Source organism: Oncorhynchus tshawytscha, linkage group LG18, assembly GCF_018296145.1.
Source record: "Oncorhynchus tshawytscha isolate Ot180627B linkage group LG18, Otsh_v2.0, whole genome shotgun sequence".
NCBI lineage: Eukaryota > Metazoa > Chordata > Actinopteri > Salmoniformes > Salmonidae > Oncorhynchus > Oncorhynchus tshawytscha.
In genome coordinates, this window is record NC_056446.1 from 10,456,209 (window position 1) to 10,479,271 (window position 23,063).

A 23,063-nucleotide genomic window follows, 5' to 3' on the forward strand; every position below is an offset into this window, starting at 1 on the left:
GCACACACGTTTATCACTTCATCTATGCTACTCATGAAAGAAGATTAAACAGTTTGGTGCAATAATCTGAAATTCACATTGGCGAAATCTAAATACAATAAAGCAATCAATTAAAGCCGCCCATGGGCCGAAAGCTTGAGAAAATGCTGCTATCTACTTCTAATAATACGTCTATACTATTATTATTTGCTACAGTAGGATAGTAGTAATTATGCTGTCAGCACTTTATATAGTGAGTATACAGCCTATACAATTTTCTGGAAAAGATGGCACACAGTAGGCATCAATGGTGTCTATAATACAACTTTTTCATTCGCAATGCTTAAAATGCTCTTTACAAGTTACCGAAGTGCTTCCATTATATCAATAAAAAATATGACAGGTTTGTGAAATAATATATTAATATGTCATAAGCTAAAACAATTCTCTATTATCCATCATTCGTTGGTGACAGGCTTGTCTACATTTGATTCCAAAGCAATGACTATGACGTTTCATTTTGCCATGATGTTTCTTCCGAATGTCAACATTTTGATTAGTAGACTATACTTAATTCACCACTGTATCAACTAAATTCATATTCCAATTCTTGATTTATTTATTTAATTTAATTTACCACTGCCCTCTCCAGACCACCAACGCGATTTTTCTCGTGCATGCTCAAAAAGCTATTTTGATAGGGTTTATAGGCTAGCCTACCTCCAAGTTATAGCAACCGTGCACCTGCCGTGCAACATTAATATGTAAATGTAACTTCTCTTTTGAAACATATTGTCATTATTTTCAATTTTGTTAGACAGTGTCATCGGCAAACATAGCCTAGGCCCTCCGTTGAGCAAATACCCACAGCTTTTGGTGTAATTGAAATGAACTAATCGTTCATAAGACATTGCCCAAACAAAGAGAGCAGGCCTACAGGTTGATTGTAGTCATGGGGGGGGGGGGCTTTTCCATCGTCCGGTGCACATGGAATGATGTTGCAACACGATTCGATGCCTTTGGTTGCTTGCCGCACTGGCGCGTAGCTTAATACAGCTGCCATTTGTCTTGCGAAGAGCTGGGATTCCACTTCTGTAAGTGTTTCGCCTGAGAAAGGAATATACCACAATTGTCCAACATTCTGAAACGGTCGAACAGTGTTTGCTACAAAAATACTCCAGTGAATAATTTCCATCCATCTTGTTTCTTTCTTGTTGCCCTCACCGTGACATGAAAGTTGAGATCATAGCTTTTCATTTTGTTGAATTGGGTTAACAAGCACGGACTCCACACAAGCTCATTTGCTTCACTTACATCTCCGGTGCATTAGCAGGAACGGTTCAGGACCCGGGCCCTCACTCTAAACGCAGAACCCCTTTACTGACCTCTCCAAATCTCTCTCATGTTATTGAGCCAGTGGTGGCGGAATGCATCAAGTGCCCCATTGACAGCAAATATGCCATCCCTCTACTCCAAGACGTTCGGGATCTTTTCAAATATAACCTCAAAAGAGTTGCTTGCGTTTTTTTGTATATTATCTCAAAATGTTCGATATGCAAGTAGGCTGTGCGTTTATGGGGGGTTAGAGAGGTGATGCAAAATTACAGAGCTAGTAAATAGCACAACGTTAACACAATTCAAAGATCATTCCGAATTCACACTATAGTTAGTTACTGAAGGCTACAGTCACCTCAAGAGAATCGGTCCTTGCTGGAAAGTCCAAACACAGGCCTCTATCATTGAGGGTCATTGTTCTGATTAGTGCTCGAGTGTCTCCTATCTTCTTTCCCAATCAAAATGTATTTTTTGCTTTGTGCTATATTAATTACGGTGCAAATGTTGATCTGATTACAAGTGATACTGAATTTACTAGCTAGTGGAAAACAGTATGTAGTCTAAATGGAACATTACTTGGACTTGTTTCATAATATGAAACTCAACCAAAGTTATAGGCCTATAGATAGCATATGGGATATATTTCTATAATGATGTAGCCTAATAATGTAATAACACTAAAATACATTCATATAGGCTCCGATTTTGACCTATTATGGGTTTGTATATATAAATAAATGGTGTAACACGTCAAGAAGAACCGTAATTATCCTATCTGTTTTCCATAGCTACACCAACGACTGGGTTATGGAACACCAATCTAGCATAACAATTTGAGTCTAATTTTACCGGTTGAATTAACATTGATCAAATTAACATTCATTCAAAAGTTACAGTAAATGAAAACATCAAGACAAAAACAAGTTAACTGCAATAAGCTGGAATTCAACAGACCCGAGCTGGAAAGATTCCCTTTTCATGCTATATACCAGCACAAGCGATAGTGGTACATAAAATGGAAAAACATTTTGTGAATATAGGCCTATGTATTTATGGTCCCGAGACATGCAAGTTTCAACAGAAAGACCCAAGTCATTATTGCTATTTTTGTTATCGAATGTTTCTCTGTGCAGTCATGATAATGGGAACGTGGTTGGAATGGAAGAAATGTGAGTGCAGTAGCCCATAACCATACCCTTTGAAAGGTCCACAAGATTGAGCGGTTTGGATATTTGCATGGGGCTACATCCAGGAAAAAGACCGAAAAGAGCCATCCACCACAATACAATTCGTTTATTATATGGCTCATTCAACAGATGCATTATGGAAAGCAGACAACTAAGATTTTATCCGATCTGAACATATTTTTACAAATGAGCATTATAGCCGATGCTACAATTGTGCTAGGCTGAAAACTTTGATGTAGCCTAGGCCTAACAAAAAATGAAAGAGCAAAATGGTATTCAAATTAAATAGTTGATACATGACATTAGGCTATAGCCAATCAGAATTTTAAAAAGTGGTCTACAGAAAAATTGTCTAACCCTACATCTTGACTAAGCAAGATCGCCTATCAGACAGAATCAAGACAAGGCCATTTATCAAGAAAATACGTTTTATATGATTTATGATTACCATACTTGGCCTAAAATCTGAAAAATTCACATTCACAAAACAATTCTTTAATTCTAAAAAAATTAATGTTGAATATGCATGTGTGTGGGCTGCACAAATGTGACTGTGCTTCAGCACTTCTCATTTCCTGGTCTTGCCACCTCTTTCTGCCACAGGGATTTTAGCATATAGACTACCGCTATCTGCACGGATAAGAAATTATCAAGTATAATTCATTTAAAACAGATTGACAAAAGATAATTTCACGGAAATCAACTCACCTGTTGTCAAGTCAATACCTCTCAAACATTCGAGGTAGCCTAAAAATGATTTAGACCGTTTTATAGTAACTTAAATCGCGAAATCACCGTATGGCCTATATTTTACCTTTTTAAAATGTTCAGATTAGCCTGCATGCGGCTCGCATAGCCTACCTCTGAAGCATTGGATGAGCAGGTGAACTCGTTTCTCACTGGGCACAGACGTCAGTTTAAAGACCGTTTTTGGGTTGAGCTGTCAACTTATTTTCATTCAATGTGAAATCAACAAAATGTCACCATGTCATTGGATTTAGGTTAAACGTTGGGTAAAAAAAAATCGCTTATGTTGACAACTTTTCCACCTTCATTCAAAGTCACACACATTTTGTTGTTTACATGACATGGAAGCAACGTTGATTCAACCTGCGGTTGTCCGGTGGTCTACCAGAGATAAATGACCATTATAGATCAAAGTAACTGGCAACAATGAGTTATTAACTCAATTAGCATGCTATTGGTGATCCATCTTTTTGATTTTAAAATAGATAAGGACTTAATACACATGTAATTGTCTTTGATGAATCTCGTTCACATCAAGGACTGAACTTTGATTTGAGTCCATGCCATCTTTGCGGTGTAGGACATTGTGCCATAGGCTACTCTATCCGTTCCCATATCCACAATTAAATAGGCCTAATTGGAAAGTACCAGGATGACTGGACAAGTATGCAAAAGTGGAATTTGTTTGTCTTCCAATGAGTGACACATTAAACGCGATTAATAACATAGGGTTGTTTATTTTCACATCTAAATATGATTTGAATAAAGTATTATTTGAAAATACTAATCCATTGTATTGTCTGATTACATTTTGTAAAGAAGCAAAAATAATATACTTTTTATGATCGTTATTGTATGGGGTAATGCAAGCCTACCAATTTGTCAATTGAAAAATATATATAATCACACCCTTAATTGCAGAATGTGACAGCTTGGATGGTGAAAGAAAGTCTTCATTGTGGTGCCTGATTCGGTCTCTGGTGTCTGTTCGAAGAGCTCTCGAGTTAAGAAAAAGGTTGCCATTTTATTTTTTGGCTGGAGCAACAGCTTTACCCGAATGCACCAAAACTATAGCCCATTGCCTCACTTGAAATCCGAACAAAGAATTTAAAAAATATATACTTTTCGAATTAGTTCCATATCACATGTATTTATCAAGTTGACGTTTAAACCATCTAAATGACATCTTGCTTATCTTAACTCAAAAGTAAAATGTTCCTAAATTACCCGGTTAAAATGTCAATGCCCATTGTTGGCATGTTTGGCTCGTTGCTCCGCCCCTCGTGTTTGTCGTAAACCTGGCGCCTGGCTTGAGTCAAGACAAGATAAGAGCGCCCAAGGCTCCCCTCCTTCTCCAAGGCGATCCATTGGAAATCTCAGACGGACTCACAAGTACTCTTGTAGGTGTCCTGCAGCAGAGACACAACACTACGGTCGGACTTGTTCCGCGTTCAGCCAAATTCACCTGCGGGCTAAACCATGTCCTTGAGCCCAAAGCACTCAACTCCTTTCTCAGTGACAGATATTTTAAGCCCGATCGAGGAGACCTACAGAAAGTTTGGAGGCATGGACAGTACAGGGAACCTCGCGTCTTCGCTGGGCGCATACCGACAAACTCAGGTGTCTCAACCGGGCATCCAGCAGCACGCCATGTGCCATAACACCGGGGTGGGGAGCACCTATCACATGCCACACAGCGTCTCCCAATTTTCCAGTGCCATTGGAGGCTACTGTAATGGGAGCATCGGGAATATGGGAGACCTCCCGTCTTACCAAGACACAATGAGAAACGGCGCAGCAGCAACTGCGTGGTATAGCGCAAACACCGAACCCCGCTACCCAACAAGTAAGTTGAACAAGTAGCCTTTGATGTTACTTTTAAGAAATGCAATTCGTTTTGAATAACTTAATGTAAACTACAACTTGAAATGGTGATTAATTGAATTGCGCACCACGATTAAATTCAAATCATTTAAAACTAAACCGGTATCTAAATATGCATGTATTTAACTGTGCCATTGAAGTTTCTAGATTCATGGGGGCTACCACTGGGATGAACATGACCGGGATGGGGACATTGGCAGGGATGGATGCCACCAAATCCATGGTCACCTTACACTCTGCGCCCAGGAGAAAACGACGGGTGCTCTTCTCTCAGGCCCAGGTGTACGAGTTGGAGAGGCGCTTTAAGCAGCAGAAATACCTGTCGGCACCCGAGAGAGAACACCTGGCAAGCATGATCCACCTGACACCGACCCAGGTAAAAATTTGGTTTCAGAACCACAGGTACAAAATGAAACGCCAGGCAAAGGACAAAGCGAACCAGCAGATTCAACAGGAGAACGGCAGTGTGTGCCCACAGCAACAGTCACCGAGGCGGGTAGCAGTCCCGGTTCTCGTGAAGGATGGCAAACCCTGCCAGAACGGGTCAAGCATAACGACGTCTGGGCAACAGCAGGTGCAGCAGCAGCAGAACGTGTCCGGTGGTGCGATGACGGCATCGGGAAGTGCGGTGGTTAATCACCATAATCAGCAGGTGAATAATCCGTTATCATCCGAAGAATTGGAGGAAATGTCCCCCAGTTCCCCTATCCTACACAGCCAGATAAACATGGCTCAGACAGACGCGGCTCTCCTCGAGTACACCAATAACATGGTCAGTTCAAACCTGCTTTATGGCAGAACTTGGTAAAAGGGAGAAACCTGCCATTTTATATTTTCATTCTGGAGAATACATCAAGTGGATTTTAAGACGAACAAAAACATCGGGAAGGACAGGGGTCGTTGGTGACATGGACAACAGAAGCACCATACTTCCTTGACATTTGAGGTGCATAGACCACCTATTTTTAAGAAAGTCGACCGTGCGTGTTTTACTTTTGAAGAGTTTTTGATAAAAAATGAGACTCCAAGCACTCGGTGACGGTGGGAAGGGAGTGAAGTTTTATTTGTTGGAATTAAATTCTTTAAGGACACATTGAGGGTATCAGGCCAAAGTATTGTAATATTTCGATGAACGAACCTGAACTGTATATAAAGTTAACACATTTCATGTGACAGTGATTGTTTTTAAACGAAATATTTGTTCGTTCATTTTTTGTAAATTACAAATGTGATGGGTGCATAGCATACATATATACAAATCACAATCCAGTTGAACTAACAATAAATTGCTTGACATGTAAGCATATCTGCTTATTCATGTGGCACATGCGGATGTAATGAAGTTCACGTGTAGGTTATAGCGCAATTTTGATTAAGACGTTGGCCTAATGCAATTGTATTTGTTATTAGTCCTTATCACCCAATTATTGAACGAAAGAGTCAAAATATAAATTCCAATATTTCTTACCGTTACAAGCTGGCCTGGTTAAGTAAACAAATATTAAGCACGTAGTCTATAGCATGATAAAGTCCCTAAATGCAAGGATATTTAAAATTGGACCTTGACTGATTTGGCCAAACAATGGAAAACAAAGATGAAAGGCGAGAATTTTCAAACTACTGTAATAAATGGAGCTCAATTGTTGTTTCACATTTTCAATAAATATAATTTGTTATTCTTGGGCTCTTTGATTTGAACACTTGAAATATAAGCACGCAAAAATGCTAACTATTAGTGATACATTTGCCTAGTTTATAATAATAGGGTCCGCATTAAATAAAGGGGCACTGAATGGCCTATTAAGTATATTTATTTAATATAAAATCAATTAAATCTATTTAAAGGACCATAAAGTTACTTATGTACCTGTGAAACTGGGAGAGACTGATTTATTAAAACCGGTAGGAATGAGATATGGTTTCTGATTAGGGTACATAATTATGTCTCAAACAAAGCCTCTATGCAACTGCTATGGAGCTGTCAATCCAAGGAATTTTGAATTGACAAAAAAACAAAAACATTCAAAAATAATTAAACCATTGTCCAAAGATTTGCTATGTTCATGATTTAGGAATATTTAGTTTACTTTTTCAATGAATGCTTCACATCAGAAAGCTTATGGCGATTGTGAGGATTGATAGGAGGAATATGATTTGAAAAATGTAAGGTATATGTGATGCAAATATTATATTTATACAAATATATTTATGAACATTTGAAATAAAATATTAATCTAAATTAGGGCCAATATCAACTTTACAAACAAACTGACAATGACACAATTGTCTTGACTCACTTGTATTTCACAAGTTTTACAGGCATTATTCTTAAAAATTCAGTACATAAGAACATTTTCAGAATTATTAAAAGAAAACAAGTAAAACAGCCTGAAAGACAAATATAGCGAGAAAAAAAATCATATTCGCCTTCTGCCCATTTAAGTCTAAATTTAACTCCAATTGTATCTTCTTGCTGGGGGTGGCAAGGGGTAATTCCGTCCAGCGCTGTATCCCTGTAAAACACAGAAAGGACCAAACCGATCAGAAGGGCTGCACAATAAACAAAGCATAAAGGGCAAAGACGGCAGCCATTAGTGCAGTATAGTATGCGTAAATTATCTGGAGGTGTCCTCGTCAGGTGGATATGGTCAAAGTCAAGTCATTACCGGTTGTCCTCCACGGTCGTCTCTGCGGTCTCCTCTACGGTCATCCTGACCACGTTGTTGGTGGTAGCCACCCTGACCCTGCCCCCCTCTCTGCATGTTCTGCTGGTAGGCAGCTCCCTGGGACTGCATCGACCGGTCCCAGCCGTGCCCACCACTACCACTATACTGCTGCCTGCGGGGGAACAAACATTAAAATTGTCATTTTGGATTTTACATTTATGGACTGTATGCCTACATTGCAATTCAGTTAACTGCCATGTTGTAGAAGATTACTAAAACTACATCACTGCCAATTTGCCTTTGATTCTAAAACAATGCAGATTAGTTAAACACGAAGTTAAATCATCTAGCTAATGACTAGGGCCAGAATGATACCAGTATCGCAATATCTTTTCCATGGCGAAAATTAAAACACGAAGCAGACTAAAATCTTTGGTCCTTTAGAAACCTGCTGTATGTAAAATATTGTGTTCCATAGTTTGGAAAATAAATACGTGACTGGATGACAACATAACGTTAGTTTCCAACAAAAGTTCAATCCACTTCGTGATTCCTTGTCACGATCCTGGTATCGTCCCGGCCCTACCCAAATGAACAAATCAGAATTTGTATTGAATTCTAAAGAAAGTTCAGTCTTTCCTCCTAATTAATTGACAGCTACAAAACACATTTGCCATGCTGGACAATTTGGGCTTTAGGCCCTCCCTGCATTTGTCCTAACCATTTAGTCTAAATATGTCAGAGCACCTGATCAGGAGCAAAAAGAAAATATGTTTCAAGTTCTATTGATGCAGCCTTCAAAATTGACCGTGGTGACCTAGCAACATCCCTGCTAATTGGTATAGACCTGGAGATTGAATTCATTTAAAAAAAAAAGGGCCACCCATTTCACATGATTGAAAGTATAAGAATATTAAATTAATGCCAGAGTATGAAATAAACCATACATTTACATGTGGCTTGAATCATGTACTGCATTCATCCCTGAAATGAGGACACCACATTTCCTGTGTTGTGATGAGCACACAGTGGGTCTCCATGAATAACGCCTCAGCAATGTCTCCATCCATAAGCCAAACCACCACATTAAGGTCTTATCTTATTCACTACAATTGGCCAAGGAAAAAGTAGGAACCGTTGTCAAGGGGCCCATCCCTCATTATTGAACCATGTCACATTCTTCCCCAATGCCAGACTTAACAGAGCACTGGAATCTGTAATCCCTCCTCAAAGTTCCTTATGAGTTGCATTTCGGTCCCGTTCGTATAAGTAGTTACAAGAAACTGTTTTCAATCCGCCCACTAATAACTAGTGACCTAAGGTGACAGAGCGCCACAATAGGCCTGGTAGGCCTGAAAATTTGAACCAAAGAAGCTGATTAGTCCTTCAAGAGGTCTGGAGCCAGAAACAATGGCGGGCCTGTGCGGACACAGTGGCTGTGGTGCAGAAATGTTACCGCTGGAGCAGTATTAGTGATGCCTCATTAAGTCGGCCAAACCTCAAGAGAAATTTGTTTAGCACTCCCAAATTGTTAATTCATCTCTAAGCCCCCCCATGGTGCAGCCCAGTGGGCTCAACTAATCTAGGAAGGCCTGTCATCTACCTGGACATTAAGTGTGACTCCGTAGTCACCACTAAACCACTGGAATATTCTCTACTAACCACATACAGTAACAGTCAAAAGTTCAGACACCTACTCATTCAAGGAGTTTTCTTTATACTTACCATTTTCTACAAAGTAGAATAATCGTGAATATATCAAAACTACAAAATTACACATTTGGACTCATGTAGTAATAAAAGTGTTAAATAAATGAAAATATTTTATATTCTTCAAAGTAGCCACCCTTTGCTGTCATGAGAGCTTTGCACACTCCTGGCATTCCCTCAACCAGCTTTTCCAACAGTCTTGAAGGAGTTACCACATATGCTAGCTGCTTTTCTGTCACTCTTTGGTCCAACTCATCCCAAACCATCTCAATTTGGATGAGGTCAGGTGATTGTGGAGGCCAGGTCATCTGATGCAGCACTCCATCACTCTCCTTGGTCAAATAGCCTATACACAGCCTGGAGGTGTGTTTTGGGTCATTGTTCTGTTAAAAAATTAAATGACAGTCCCACTAAGCGCAAACCAGATGGGATGGCATATTGCTGCAGAATGCTGTGGTAGCCATGCTGGTTAAGTGTGCCTTGATTTCTAAGTAAATCACTGAGTGTGACCAGCAAAGCACCACCACCTCCATGCATCACAGTGGGAACCACACATGCGGATATCATTCATTCACCTACTGCGTCTCACAAAGCCACGGCAGTTGGAACCAAAAATATCATATTTGGACTCATCAGACCAAAAGGACAGATGTCCACCGGTCTAATGTCCATTGCTCGTGTTTCTTCGCCCTAGCAAGTCGCTTCTTATTCGTGTCCTTTGGTAGTGGTTTCTTTGCAGCAATTTGACCATGGATGACCTGATTCACACAGTCTCCTCTGAACAGTCGATGTTGAGATGGGTCTGTTACTTGAACTCTGAAGCATTTATTTGGGCTGCAATGTCTGAGGCTGGTAACTCAAATGAACTTATCCTCTGCAGCAGAGGTAACTCTGGATATTCCTTTCCCGTTGCGGTCCTCATGAGAGCCAGTTTCATTGCACTTAATGGTTTTTGCAACTGCACTTGAAGAAACTTTTAAAGTTGACTGACCTTCATGTCTTAAAGTAATGATGGACTGTCATTTCTCTTTGCTTATTTGAGGCCGTTCTTGCCATAATATGAACTTGGTCTTTTACCAAATAGGACTATCTTCTGTATACCACCCCTACCTTGATTGGCTCAAAACACACTGAGGAAAGAAATTCCACAAATTAACTTTTAATAAGGCACACCTGTTAATTGAAATGCATTCCAGGTGACTACCCCATAAAGCTGGTTTTGAGAATGCCAAGTGTGCAAAGCTGTCATTAAGGCAAAGGGTGGCTACTTTGAAGAATCTCAAATATAATTTTGATTTGTTTAACACTTACTTGGTTACTACATGATTCCATGTGTTATTCCTAGTTGATGTCTTTATTATTCTACAATTTAGAAAATAGTAAAAACAAAAACCCTTGACTGAGTACGTGTCCAAACTTTTGACTGGTACTGTATATTATACTAAACCTCCTGTAATAAAAAAAGAAAAGAAAAAAAGGTACTACCATGGTTAATTTCCTATGCTGCAGTGGGGGCTTTGGACAAATACTACAACATCCGTTTGTAAAGTGTATATATAAATGCCACTGCAACAATCAATTACTTATCAGGCCCAGGATGAGAGGCCTTGCGAATACACGCCTATGTATTAAAAGCAGACAATGCCGTAGACTCACCTTGGATATTGCTGTACAGGGTTGAATGGGGGAGGTGCCCCTAGAAGACCCTGCTGCCTGGAATCTGTGACAAAAGAGAGACATTCAGAAAGTGGTTCTGGGGAACCAATGTCCCTAACACGCTACTAGCCTATCTAGAGCAATACACCCTTTTAAAAACAGCAATACTTAAGGTGTACCTACCTAAGAATTTGGTTCTGATGAGTTGCCATCAGTCATTTTTATACACCTCCGTACATATTGCATAGATAAAACCAGCTATGAGACTTCTGTTCAGTGAAAATGCTAGTTTGAAACAAAGATTCCAAGGAATCCATTCCAAAGCAATCCCTTCGAGTGAAAGTTAAATCTGTTGCACGCAATGTTTGCGAATCAAAACGGAAACTCAGGTTTAGCATACAACAGACTATGTAAAAATGTATTAAAAGTTAATTAACCCAGTTCACTTCAGCCTTAACCTCAATATGAAACCAATAGATTTCAACCTAAAAACTGATCAAAAGAAAGTCACAATGGTAAAATTAAGCCCATTCAAGCACTAAACCACAATAGGATTTGAGGTGGGGGTAAAAAAAAAAAAAAAATGCTGCATTTGCATTTCTTGTCTCCAGCAAAATGAAATAAGCATTCAGCGTGCAGCATTGTGGATGACTCAAGTACCCCTGGCTCCATCGCGGCGAGCCCCTTCACAAAGCCACACTTTTTAAAAAGTAGCGAGAGCAGCTTCTTCCAGATCCGCTGTTGCCAAGGCAATGACCAGCTGCAAGCCCTGGACTTGTTTGTTTATAGGGGCAGGCCTGGTGAGTGGCTGAGACAGGAGGAGAGGGGGCGGGGTGAAATGAAAAGAACTTCAGCAAAGGAAAGCCAGTCATTTACAAACCTGGATTGGAGGTTGGTGTTAAAAATGTTTGATAAGATGGGATAGGATATCTGGAAATAAGCATTTGGCCTGCTGGCACAGCACAAAAGTTTCACTTTGAGGCCAATGCTCAATATTATGGAGAGAGAGTTTAATAATATGGTCTGAGATGACCAAGAGAATATGGACTGGTCAGTCTGACTTGCGGGGTGGAGTAAAATTGACCACAATAGATGTTTGTCAAGTGATTGAAAATTCTACAGATAAGAACTACGTACAATTGAAACAGACTAACAACGCATAACTGTTCATCCAAACAAAGTGATTAGGTTGCATCTGTGGACTTGTAAATCTTGACAGTTAATAATCTTGTGGACAAACAACCTTATTGCAGACCACCCACTCTGGCCCCAATTATACTCCAGTAACATTGTCATCCGTCTTCTTTCCTGATGACCGGCAGTCAGTCAAAGGAGGAAATTACAATTAGGCGCCTGTCCTTCTCCTTAATTAACAATGATCTAAAACTCTAGAGCTCCAAGCCATGTGACACAAAAGACAACGAACGATTACGCCTAAAGTCCCCCAGTACACTTCACATTCCCTGTATTAACCCAAGGGATAACAACTAGCTCAAACCAACTCCCTTTTTCTTCAAACAGTTGGCAACGTTCTATGCCTAGACCTTTCGGCCCGAAATTAGAATCAACTGAATTCCATGAGAATGCCTTAAAAAGTGAAACTTCTAATAATGCAGTGACAAAGTTGCTAGTGTGACTGGACGTCAGAAGACTAATGGCCACCGGCGGTGTCTCTCCGTTGGGTCATTACACAGCAGCTGTTTTTATTAGGCCCAACAAAACCCTGCAGCATGTTTCAGAAGCAGCCGGTTGACACATCACCGCAGGAGGTAGTGGCACGCTGAAAGGGGAAGTTAACTTTGGTTTCAACCCTCTCCAGTCTACCACACATCCAATCAAATGGGATCGTCCCAGAAGGCTTTTATCAGAGGGGCCAGTGTGTCCAGAAGCACTCGACAATCTCATTACCACCCGCAGTCTCCCAGTGCAGCCAGCACCACTAATCAGCGACACAGGAGCCACCCCCAACCCAACACAAAAGGCCCCAACCTGACCAGGGTGATTACTGACAACCTAGTGGATCCTCCCTGAGAGAGACAGTTCACAGCAACAAAAGCCTTTGAGCGCTGAGCTCCCTACTGTCCCAGAGTTGTCACATTTGTAGTCTCGTCTCAATAACTTGTCTGGCTAATTGTGCTGTTGGGACCAATATTGTCTCACACCATATATAGACTAGTTAATCTGTGCATCCTTTTATAAATTGGTTGACTAAAACTTCTAGATTCTCTTATGGATGGAATGGGAATATATACACACACACACAATTATTTGATGTAAATTTCCCTCTGACTTAAAGCTGCAATGTCACTTTTGGGGCAATCTGACCAAATTCAAATAGAAATGAAAGTTATGGATTTAATTCTCATTGAAAACAAATTATAGATCAGTCACTCATTGAAAGTGTAAAAAAGAGGCAGATCTGTTCTACGTGCGCCATTTCCATGTTTCCCGTTCTTCAGTTCAAATTGAGTCTTTTGTACACCAGCTTCAAACAGCAAAATTAAATGTAAAAAAATAAATAGTTATTGAAAATATAATTTGTGCCGTTGGTTATTCAAGGCACGTGTCAAAGGGACAGTACGCTAAAATTAAGCTGTTACATTTGTATTATTCCTGCAGTTTTGGCGAATTGTATCGTCAGGACTAGAAGACCATGAATTTGAAAAATCCCACCATTACATAAAGTGACAATTTGAAGAGAAACAGGCCCACAATCAGATGGGCCAGAGTATTAACCCTAATTGCCTTAATCAAAATAACTAATATAGAAAGAAAGAGGATGAAGTCCGTCCTACGCTGCTAATTGGCAAGTTTACCATCAGGGATGAACAGCAGAGGCCAAGGGAGGCTGCCGCAATCCGAGGGAACCAAAAGCCTTATTTGCATCAAGTGCCACTGGAATAGCCTCTGCTCCCCCACAAGCTATCAGCAGCCAGATGAGATTATTCATCAACTTGCAAATGGGAACATCAAAGTCAAATTGGAGAACTGAGCCTGCGTCCCAAATGGCTCACTATTCCCTGTATAGCGTACTACTTTTGAGCAAAGCCCTGCTATCAGAGGAGCATGGGGCTGAGACCGGGGCCTGGGGACAACCAGGAGCCTCTGATTAGGGGCTAGGAGACCGAGAGAGAACGGCCCACTCCAGATTACGCCATTCCAACTCCCCAGTGTTGAACAAAAGGGCAATTTAATTGTATAATATATAGTTATTTTTATTCTTAGAAGAAGTACAATGTCAGCCGAAGACAAAGGAAGTGAAATGCAGCAGCAAGTAAGAAAGGAAAGCAACAAAACGGCTTTTTGCATCTGAGATTTACTGTCCATCTTTGCTAGCTTTTCTATCACCTATTCAGATCGTTACTACTCGACACCTGCATTGAACACGTAAAGACTGTTTTTTAAATGGGAGATGCAGCGATTGTGTTTGTCTAAGGCCTGACTGTGTGTGTTTAAGAGGACTTACGTGAGAAGTGACCACCACCACTGTGGGGGGGCCTGCTGTAGTTCCCCTGGTGGTAGTTGCCAGGGGGTGGAGCGTTGCTGTACTGCCCACCTCCCTGCTGCTGCCGGTTAATGCTGTGACTGAAAACATGCAGCGTAAGTCACAAATATTAAATAATCTGCTATAGGCTGTTCCATACACACTGTTCCTTAAGCCCCAGCTGCAAGTCAAATAGCTGACTACTAACCCTAATGTGGCCGGCTTCTTCATTGAGTAGTAACACATCGGGTGCATCAGATGCCTACACATACATTTTTATATATTATAGCTGCTAATACTAACCATTTGCTGTCACATCACAGGCATACCAAACTCTGTGGGGGGGCGAAAAATAAATAACTAATTTATGCCAGGTTTTCCTAATTACCAGTCTCTAAACACCTGCCCATTTGACCCCATCAAGGCAAATAACTGTTTAAATTACAGAATTAAGGATTTGGTGGACAAAAAACATTTCTGAATACATCAGGTTTCTTTGGCAGCATGCATAATTCATTCCTGAACATGCTACAGTCCAGAATCAGCCAGATGTTCAATTACCCAGGTTCCTTAAAGGGGCATTCCGGGATTGGTACATCCATTCTTGGACTTTCCATGAGCTTGGTTCAACTGTATTTACTTTGTAAACAACTTAACAGTAAACAAACAGCCTTCTGTGAATGTCTGACTAAGTTAAAGAGCTTAGATATCATATATCAAAGGGTGACCATTGAAGGGATATCATACAAGTTGGTCTGGCTGCAAGTCTAAAATGGTCAATGCTGTCTAGTCTGAAGAGATGTGCACGTACCCCAGGGCCCTGAAGGCTGACTGGTCCAGATGGACCTGCTGCCGGTTGGAGTTGAAGCCCAGTTGGGGCCTCCAGTTACCCCTACCACGGTTACCCCTCTCCCAGTCTCCAGGCTTCAGCACCTTGGCAGGAATCCTGAGAGACAAGGAGACACTTTATTTTTCCACACAAAACAGTAACAGAATAGGAAACACCACACTGGTCATAAAGAGCTCCATGATCCACCAAAAAATGAAAAGACAATGAACACACTATGACTTTCTCAAAGGGGACAGGGAGACATGAGCGATAAATGACAAATACTGGATGCCAATTCTTTAAAATCAGATGCGGTGTACAAATTCAATTGACAAACCATTTAAAAAATGTGTAGCAATAAGTATTTTGATAACATTTAAGATCAAGATTTTACACTATATTAACATTGCTTAAAGAACAATGTGTCTAAGCACATACAGAAGGTGTAAGATAATATACAGCTCTGACTCAATGGGAACATGTTAATTATAAAACAATGCATTGCAGTAACTTACTTTGCTCCATGAAGAATGACAGCCTTGAACACAAAGGTCTCTCCAAACTGTGGGTCCTTATATTTCACTCTGCCAAGAAAAATAATAATTTTACAACCATTTATTTGATGAATAATTGAATTTGTGAGTTTCAAAAAAAAATAAAAATAAAAAATAAAACAGTACTCCCTAAAAAGTTTACATTTCGGTGAAACTCCAGGCAAAGCCGACTCCAAGCCTTGCATTGGCAATGAATTTAATAACCATCCTGCCCCAAGGAGAAATAGCGAGCAAAGGCATTTTAAATCGGATACTCCAGCGCTGGTCGTAGAAAATGGCATCAATTCCATTTGACATCAGCTTTGCTCTACTTCCAGTGTGAATGAGAGAGGCCATGTCCCAAAAGGCACCCTAACCTCTATATCCTGGTCTAAAGCAGTGGACTATATACAGAATAGGGTGCCATTTGGGACACAAACCCACTGAGAATAAGGGAGTCTCAGCACCTCTTAGAAGCTGACCCCCAGAGGGCCAAGCAGGTCGTTACATCCAAGGACTTTTTCTGTCGTGCGGTAAATGAGCATTTGAAGTCGACCACTGAAGGAAAACTTGAAATTGGTTTCACACAGAAGTTGACCTTAAATTTCTCCTACTGGTCGAGATCAATCATGTAACGTAAAGCAGTAATGTGCCCTTACGACTATCGCTCTGAGGATTGTCAACTGGCCCTTAGGTGAACATTTGTAGGAAATTCAGTCTTTATACAAACGTGCACATGTCCCAACTGGGAATACCAACTGGTGTGACTAAGGTAAAAGACAATCCTTACCCAATGGCACTGTTCTGTGCAATGTCCCGTAGCATGGGGATGGGAGACTCCACTGGTCTAAGAACAAAAGCACATATGTTAGCCATGATTCTCTCCAGAGAAAGATGAATTATGTATCAAAAAGAGTGATGAGAAAATAGATGTTCCTTACTTATCTGGTAGGATAGGGTCTCTGTCAAGATTTAATATACCTTGAATTCCATGGCACAGTTCCGCCGGCATCTCGGTGCCCTGAGATAAACAGACATAATATTGCTTAAAGTTAATTTAAATGTAATGGTTTATGTATTTAGCCAGGATAGTCCTGTCAGTAATTGCAACTGTTTAAGGGAGCTCTACTACACAAATAAACTCAGCAAAAAAACAGTTGGTTTTTTTCAACAGACTTCTGTAAATATTTGTATGAACATAAGATTCAACAACTGAGACAAACTGAACAAGTTCCACAGACATGTGACTAACAAATGGAATAATGTGTCCCTGAACAAAAGGGGGGTAACAGCCAGTAGCTGGTGTGGTCACCAGCTGTATTAAGTACTGCAGTGCATCTCCTCCTCATGGACTGCACCAGATTTGCCAGTTCTTGCTGTGAGATGTTGCCCCACTCTTCCACCAAGGCATCTGCAAGTTCCCGAACATTTCTGGGGAGGGTGGCGGCCCTAGCCCTCACCCCTCGATCCAACAGGTCCCAGACGTGCTCAACGGGATTGAGATCCAGGCTCTTCGCTGGCCATGGCAGAACACTGACATTCCTGTCTTGCAGGAAATCACACACAGAATGAGCAGTATGGCTGGTGGCATTGTCCTCCTGGAGGGTCATGTCAGGATGAGCCTGCAGGAAGGGTACCACAGGGAGGAGGATGGCTTCCCTGTAAAGCGCAGCGTTGAGATTGCCTGCAATGACAACAAGCTCAGTCTGATGCTGTGACACACCGCCCCAGACAATGACGGACCCTCCATCTTCAAATCCGCTCCAGAGTACAGGCCTCGGTGTAATGCTTATTCCTTCATTCCTAGAGTAACTTGGGCAGTTGTTGCCATCCTGTACCTGTCCCGCAAGTGTGATGTTCGGATGTACCGATCCTGTGCAGGTGTTGTTACACGTGGTCTGCCACTTCGAGGATGAGTCTCCCTGTAGCACGGTCTTAGGCATCTCACAATACGGACATTGCAATTTATTGCCCTGGCCACATCTGCAGATCCCATGCCTCCTTGCAGCATGCCTAAGGCACGTTCACGCAGATGAGCAGGCATCTTTCTTTTGGTGTTTTTAAGAGTCCGTAGAAAGGCCTCTTTAGTGTCCTAAGTTTTCATAACTGTGACTTTAATTGCCTACTGTCTGTAAGCTGTTAGTGTCTTAACGGCCATTCCACAGGTGCATGTTCATTAATTGTTTATGGTTCATTGAACAAGCATGGGAAGCATGCTTTACAATTTTTTATTTATTTTACCTTTATTTAACTAGGCAAGTCAGTTAAGAACAAATTCTAGGAACAGTGGGTTAACTGCCTGTTCAGGGGCAGAACGACAGATTTGTACCTTGTCAGCTCGGGGATTTGAACTTGCAACCTTCCGGTTACTAGTCCACTGCTCTAACCACTAGGCTACCCTGCCGCCCCATGAAGATCTGTGAAGTCAATTGGATTTGAACAAAATTATCTTTGAAAGACAGGGTCCTGAAAAAGGGATGTACTGAGTTTATTAGGATGTGATCAAATTGCAGGGATGCTGCTTTCTTGCCATACCTCGTGAGATTCTCCACGGTACAGTTCCTGGATGAAGTCACAGATAGAATGGGACTTCCCCACAAACAGCATATCACTGCCAAGGCTATTCCTCTTGTCTGAAACAAAGAGAGTGAACACATTAGCGGACCGACTAAGTCAATATTGAAAAGGATTCCTGTAAGGGAGTACTTTACATATTAAACCTATTGATCGGCACTGACAACTGTCATTGAAAAAGACATTGCCAATTGAACACAGGGAGCAAACTTCACACATGGAATACTTCAGAAAAAAAGTAGCGTGACATTCATCGTCAAGGAGTGGTTTTCACACTTCAAATATTTCATTAATAAAGTACTGTGACTACCACTTAAAATATATATTCTGAAGGAGTGGTTTACAATGGTGGCTTGAAGTTGAAGAGCCCTATTACTCACTTTCCTCTGGAGAGAGGTTTGGGTAGACTTCAGCCAGGGCTGCCCTGAGACGGCGCTCATCCACGAAGGGAAGCAATGCAACGCCTACAAAAGGTGAAAACAGTCAAAATGCATTTCAAAGTTCTTTTTACATTAGCGCTTGAGTGTTTAGCCGTTCGAAACCCGGAAGAGCAAGCAAAGCACACCGACCTGCATTCAGTGCCATGCCAAGGTGTTCAGGTCAATGGTCAATTAACCTGTCGACTTACCTTGCCAAGCATACTTCTTTCCATTCAAGTCAATGGCAAAGTCGTCAGGGTAGAAGTCAATGATTGAGGACTCCTGTTGGAGAACAAGTGCCAGGTTGGGGAATCAGTGACGAACAGAAGCAGCGTAGCAGTTTAGCAACTAATATGATGGCAACATTGGTCACACTTTATTATTTGGATAGTATCCCACACAGACAATATCATTTACAGTGAGCTGCAAATGCATTGGGACTGTACTTAAAAAAAACATTTTTTTAAACTATGCAAGTCAGTTCAGAGACTTATATTTCCCTCACTAACTTTAAAACATCAGCTATCTGAGCAGCTAACCGCTGCAGCTGTACATTGCCCATCTGTAAATAGCCCACCCAATCTACCTACCTCATCCCCATATTGTTTTATTTACTTTACTGGTGTGCAAAAGAGCAGTATAACTACTTGCACATCTGCTCATCCATCACTCCAGTGTTAATCTGCTAAATTGTAATTACTTCGCTACTATGGCCCATTTTATTGCCTTCCCACACACTGTATATAGACTGTTTTACTACTGTGTTATTGAGTGTACGCTTGTTTATTCCATGTGTAACTTTGTGTTGCACAGCTTTGCTTTATCTTGGCCAGGTCGCAGTTGTAAAGGAGAACTTGTTCTCAACTAGCCTACCTGTAAATAAATTCTTATTTACAATGGACGGCCTACCCAAGCCAAACCCGGACGACGCTGGACCAATTGTGCGCCGCCCTATGGGACTCCCAGTCATGGCCGGATGTGATACAGCCTGGACCATGAAACTCCAGCACTTTGGATTTGAAATTAGAAAAAAAAGATTTCTAAACACTTCTACTTTACAATAATTACAAGTGGTCCTGAATGAATCATGAAAAATGATGATACCCAAGACATGCTAACCTCTCACCATTACAATAGAGCCCCACAGCAGTGTCATAATGCTCTCAGACAAGGTAACTTTTAAAAAAAAATTGGGGGGGGGGGGTATGATTCAATAAATACACAAAAGTATGTCGACCATTTCAGCCACACCCATTGCTGACAGGTGTCTAAAAAAATAAATAAAAATAAATAAAAATCAAGCAATCTCCTAGGACAAACATTGGCAGTAGAATGGCCTCACTAAAGAGCTCAGTGACTTTCAACGTGGCACCGACATAGGAAGTCAAATTTCTGCCCTGCTAGAGCTGCCCCGGGCAAGTGTAAGTGATGTTATTGTGAAGTGGAAATGTCTAGGAGTAACAACGGCTCAGCGGTGACGTGGTAGGCCACAGAAGCTCAGAACGGAACCGCCAAGGGCTGAAGAGTGTAAAAATCATCCTCGGTCGCAACCCTCACTACTGGAAGCAACGTCAGCACAAGACCTGTTCGTCGGGAGCTTCATGAAATTGGTTTCGATGCTGAGCAGCCACACACAAGCCTAAGATCACCATGCGCAATGCCAAGCATCAGCTAGAGTGGTGTAAAGCTCACCGCCATTGGACTCCGGAGCAGTAGAAACGCATTCTCTGGAGTGATAAATCACGCTTCACTACCTGGCAGTCCAATGGACAAATCTGGGTTTGGCGGATGCCAGGAGAACACTACCTGCCCCAATACATAGAGGAATAATGGTCTGGGGCTGTTTTTCATGGTTCAGGCTAGGCCTCAGGGAAGGAAAATCTTAATGCTACAGCATACAATAACATTGTAAATTATTCTGTGCTTCCAACTTGGTGGCAACAGTTTGGGGAAGGCCCTTGCCTGTTTCAGCAATGTCCTTGTGCATAAAACAAGGTCCAAACAGAAATGGTTTATTGAGGTCGGTGTGGAAGAACTTGACTGGCCTGCACAGTGCCCCAACCTCAACCCCATCAAACACCTTAGGGATGAATTGGAACGCCGACTGCGAGCCGGGCCTAAACACCCAACATCAGTGCCCGACCTCACTAATGCTTGTGGCTGAAGTACCCCGCAGCAATGTTCCAACATCTATTGGAAAGCCTTCCTAGAAGAGTGGAGGCTGTTATAGCAACAAAGGGGGGACCAACTCCATATTAATGCTCATGATTTTGGAACGAGATGTTCGAGCAGGTGTCCACATACTTAGATGCACAAATACACTATGACTAACTTTCTCACTCATTCACAATTCATCTGTAATCATGGTATCATCCACATTAATGTAGAAGTGTTTGGAAACATGTATTCTTATTTACAACAAGTACTCCAAAATTACACAATACATTATATACAGTTGAAGTCAGAAGTTTACATACACTTAAGTTGGAATCATTAAAACAATTTTTCAACCACTCCACAAATTTCTTGTCAACAAACTATAGTTTTGGCAAGTCGGTTAGGACATCTACTTTGTGCATGACAAGTAATTTTTCCAACAACTGTTTACAGACAGATTTCCCTTATAATTCACTGTAGCACAATTCCAGTGGGTCAGAAGTTTACATACACTAAGTTGACTGTGCCTTTAAACAGCTTGGAAAATTCCAGAAAATGGCTTTAGAAGCTTCTGATAAATAATGTCAATTAGCCTGTGTCCATAGAGGTGTACCTGTGGATGTATATTTCAAGGCCTACCTTCAAACTCAGTGCCTCTTTGCTTGGCATCATGGGAAAGTCAAAAGAAATCAGCCCTCCGACCTCAGAAAAATAATTGTACACCTCCACAAGTCTGTTTCATCCTTGGTAGCAATTTCCAAATGCCTGAAGGTACCACGTTCATCTGTTCAAACAATAGTACGCAAGTATAAACAGCATGGGACCATGCAGCCATCATACCGCTCAGAAAGGAGGCGCGTTCTGTCTCCTAGAGATTAACGTACTTTAGTGCAAATCAATCCCAGAACAGCAAAGGACCTTGTGAAGATGCTGGATGAAACAGGTACAAAAGTATCTATATCCACAGTAAAACGAGTCCTACATAGATAACCTGAAAGACCGCTCAGCAAGGAAGAAGCCACTGCTCCAAAACCACCATAAAAGTCAGACTATGGTTTGCAACTGCACATGGGGACAAAGATGGTACTTTTTGGAGGAATGTCCTCTGGTCTGATAAAACAAAAATAGAACTGTTTGGCCATAATGACCATCATTATGTTTATAGAAAAAAGGGTGAGACTTGCAAGCCAAAGAACACCATCCCAACCGTGAAGCACAGGGGTGGCAGCTCACAAAATAGATGGCATCATGAGGGTGGGAAAATGATGTGGATATATTGAAGCAACATCTCAAGACATCAGTCAGGAAGTTAAAGCTTGTTCGCAAATGTGTCTTCCAAATCAACAATGACCCCAAGCATACTTCCAAAGTTGTGGCAAAATGGCTTAAAGAACAACAAAGTCAAGGTATTGGAGTAGTTATCACAAAGCCCCGACTTCAATCCTATAGAACATTTGTGGACAGAACTGAAAAAGTGTGCGCGAGCAAGGAGGCCAACAAACCTGATTCCATTACACCAGCTCTGTCAGGAGGAATGGGCCAAAATTCACCCAACATATTGTGGGAAGCTTGTGGAAGGCTGCCTGAAACTTTTGACCCAAGTTAAACAATTTAAAGGCAATGCTACCAAATACTAATCGAGTGTATGTAAACTTCTGACCCACTGGGAATGTGATTAAAGAAATAAAACCTGAAATAAATCATTCTCTCTACTATTATTCTGACATTTCCCATTCTTAAAATAAAGTGGTGATCCTAACTGAACAAATACAGGCCATTTTCACTAGGATTAAATGTCAGGAATTGTGAAAAACTGAGTTTAAACGTATTTGGCTAAGGCTAAACTTCCAATTTCAACTGTACCATAAATTTGTATTGGGCCCAATATACTCTGAAACAACCC

At 41.2% G+C, this 23,063-nt stretch overlaps 2 protein-coding genes across 2 annotated transcripts in view; one reads left to right on the forward strand and one right to left on the reverse strand.

Moving 5' to 3' along the window:
* The first annotated feature begins 4,505 nt into the window (after window positions 1–4,505).
* On the forward strand, window positions 4,506–6,433 carry LOC112217473 (homeobox protein Nkx-2.4-like). Its single transcript, XM_024377773.2, has 2 exons — window positions 4,506–5,094; window positions 5,273–6,433. Exons 1-2 carry the CDS (start codon window positions 4,728–4,730, stop codon window positions 5,938–5,940), a joined length of 1,035 nt encoding a protein of 344 aa, XP_024233541.1. The 5' UTR covers window positions 4,506–4,727; the 3' UTR covers window positions 5,941–6,433.
* A 982-nt stretch (window positions 6,434–7,415) lies between these two features.
* The window catches only part of LOC112217472 (5'-3' exoribonuclease 2), a 30,475-nt gene continuing 14,827 nt past the window's right edge, over window positions 7,416–23,063 (reverse strand). The window contains exons 20-30 of the mRNA XM_024377771.2: window positions 19,213–19,285; window positions 18,965–19,048; window positions 18,546–18,643; window positions 16,952–17,031; window positions 16,801–16,857; window positions 15,993–16,061; window positions 15,460–15,594; window positions 14,631–14,749; window positions 11,165–11,228; window positions 7,799–7,970; window positions 7,416–7,645 (exon numbers count right to left, since the gene is read on the reverse strand). Coding sequence (XP_024233539.1) covers window positions 7,583–7,645; window positions 7,799–7,970; window positions 11,165–11,228; window positions 14,631–14,749; window positions 15,460–15,594; window positions 15,993–16,061; window positions 16,801–16,857; window positions 16,952–17,031; window positions 18,546–18,643; window positions 18,965–19,048; window positions 19,213–19,285 — 1,014 coding nt within the window. The 3' untranslated portion in view covers window positions 7,416–7,582. The remainder of the gene's footprint in view (window positions 7,646–7,798; window positions 7,971–11,164; window positions 11,229–14,630; window positions 14,750–15,459; window positions 15,595–15,992; window positions 16,062–16,800; window positions 16,858–16,951; window positions 17,032–18,545; window positions 18,644–18,964; window positions 19,049–19,212; window positions 19,286–23,063) is intronic.

Excerpts from the sequence above, each read along its gene's own strand:
- LOC112217473 (XM_024377773.2), top strand. The coding sequence starts at position 4,728 with ATGTCCTTGAGCCCAAAGCACTCAACTCCTTTCTCAGTGACAGATATT. Across the intron at positions 5,095-5,272 it reads CGAACCCCGCTACCCAACAA|TTTCTAGATTCATGGGGGCT; the intron begins GTAAGTTGAACA and ends GTGCCATTGAAG.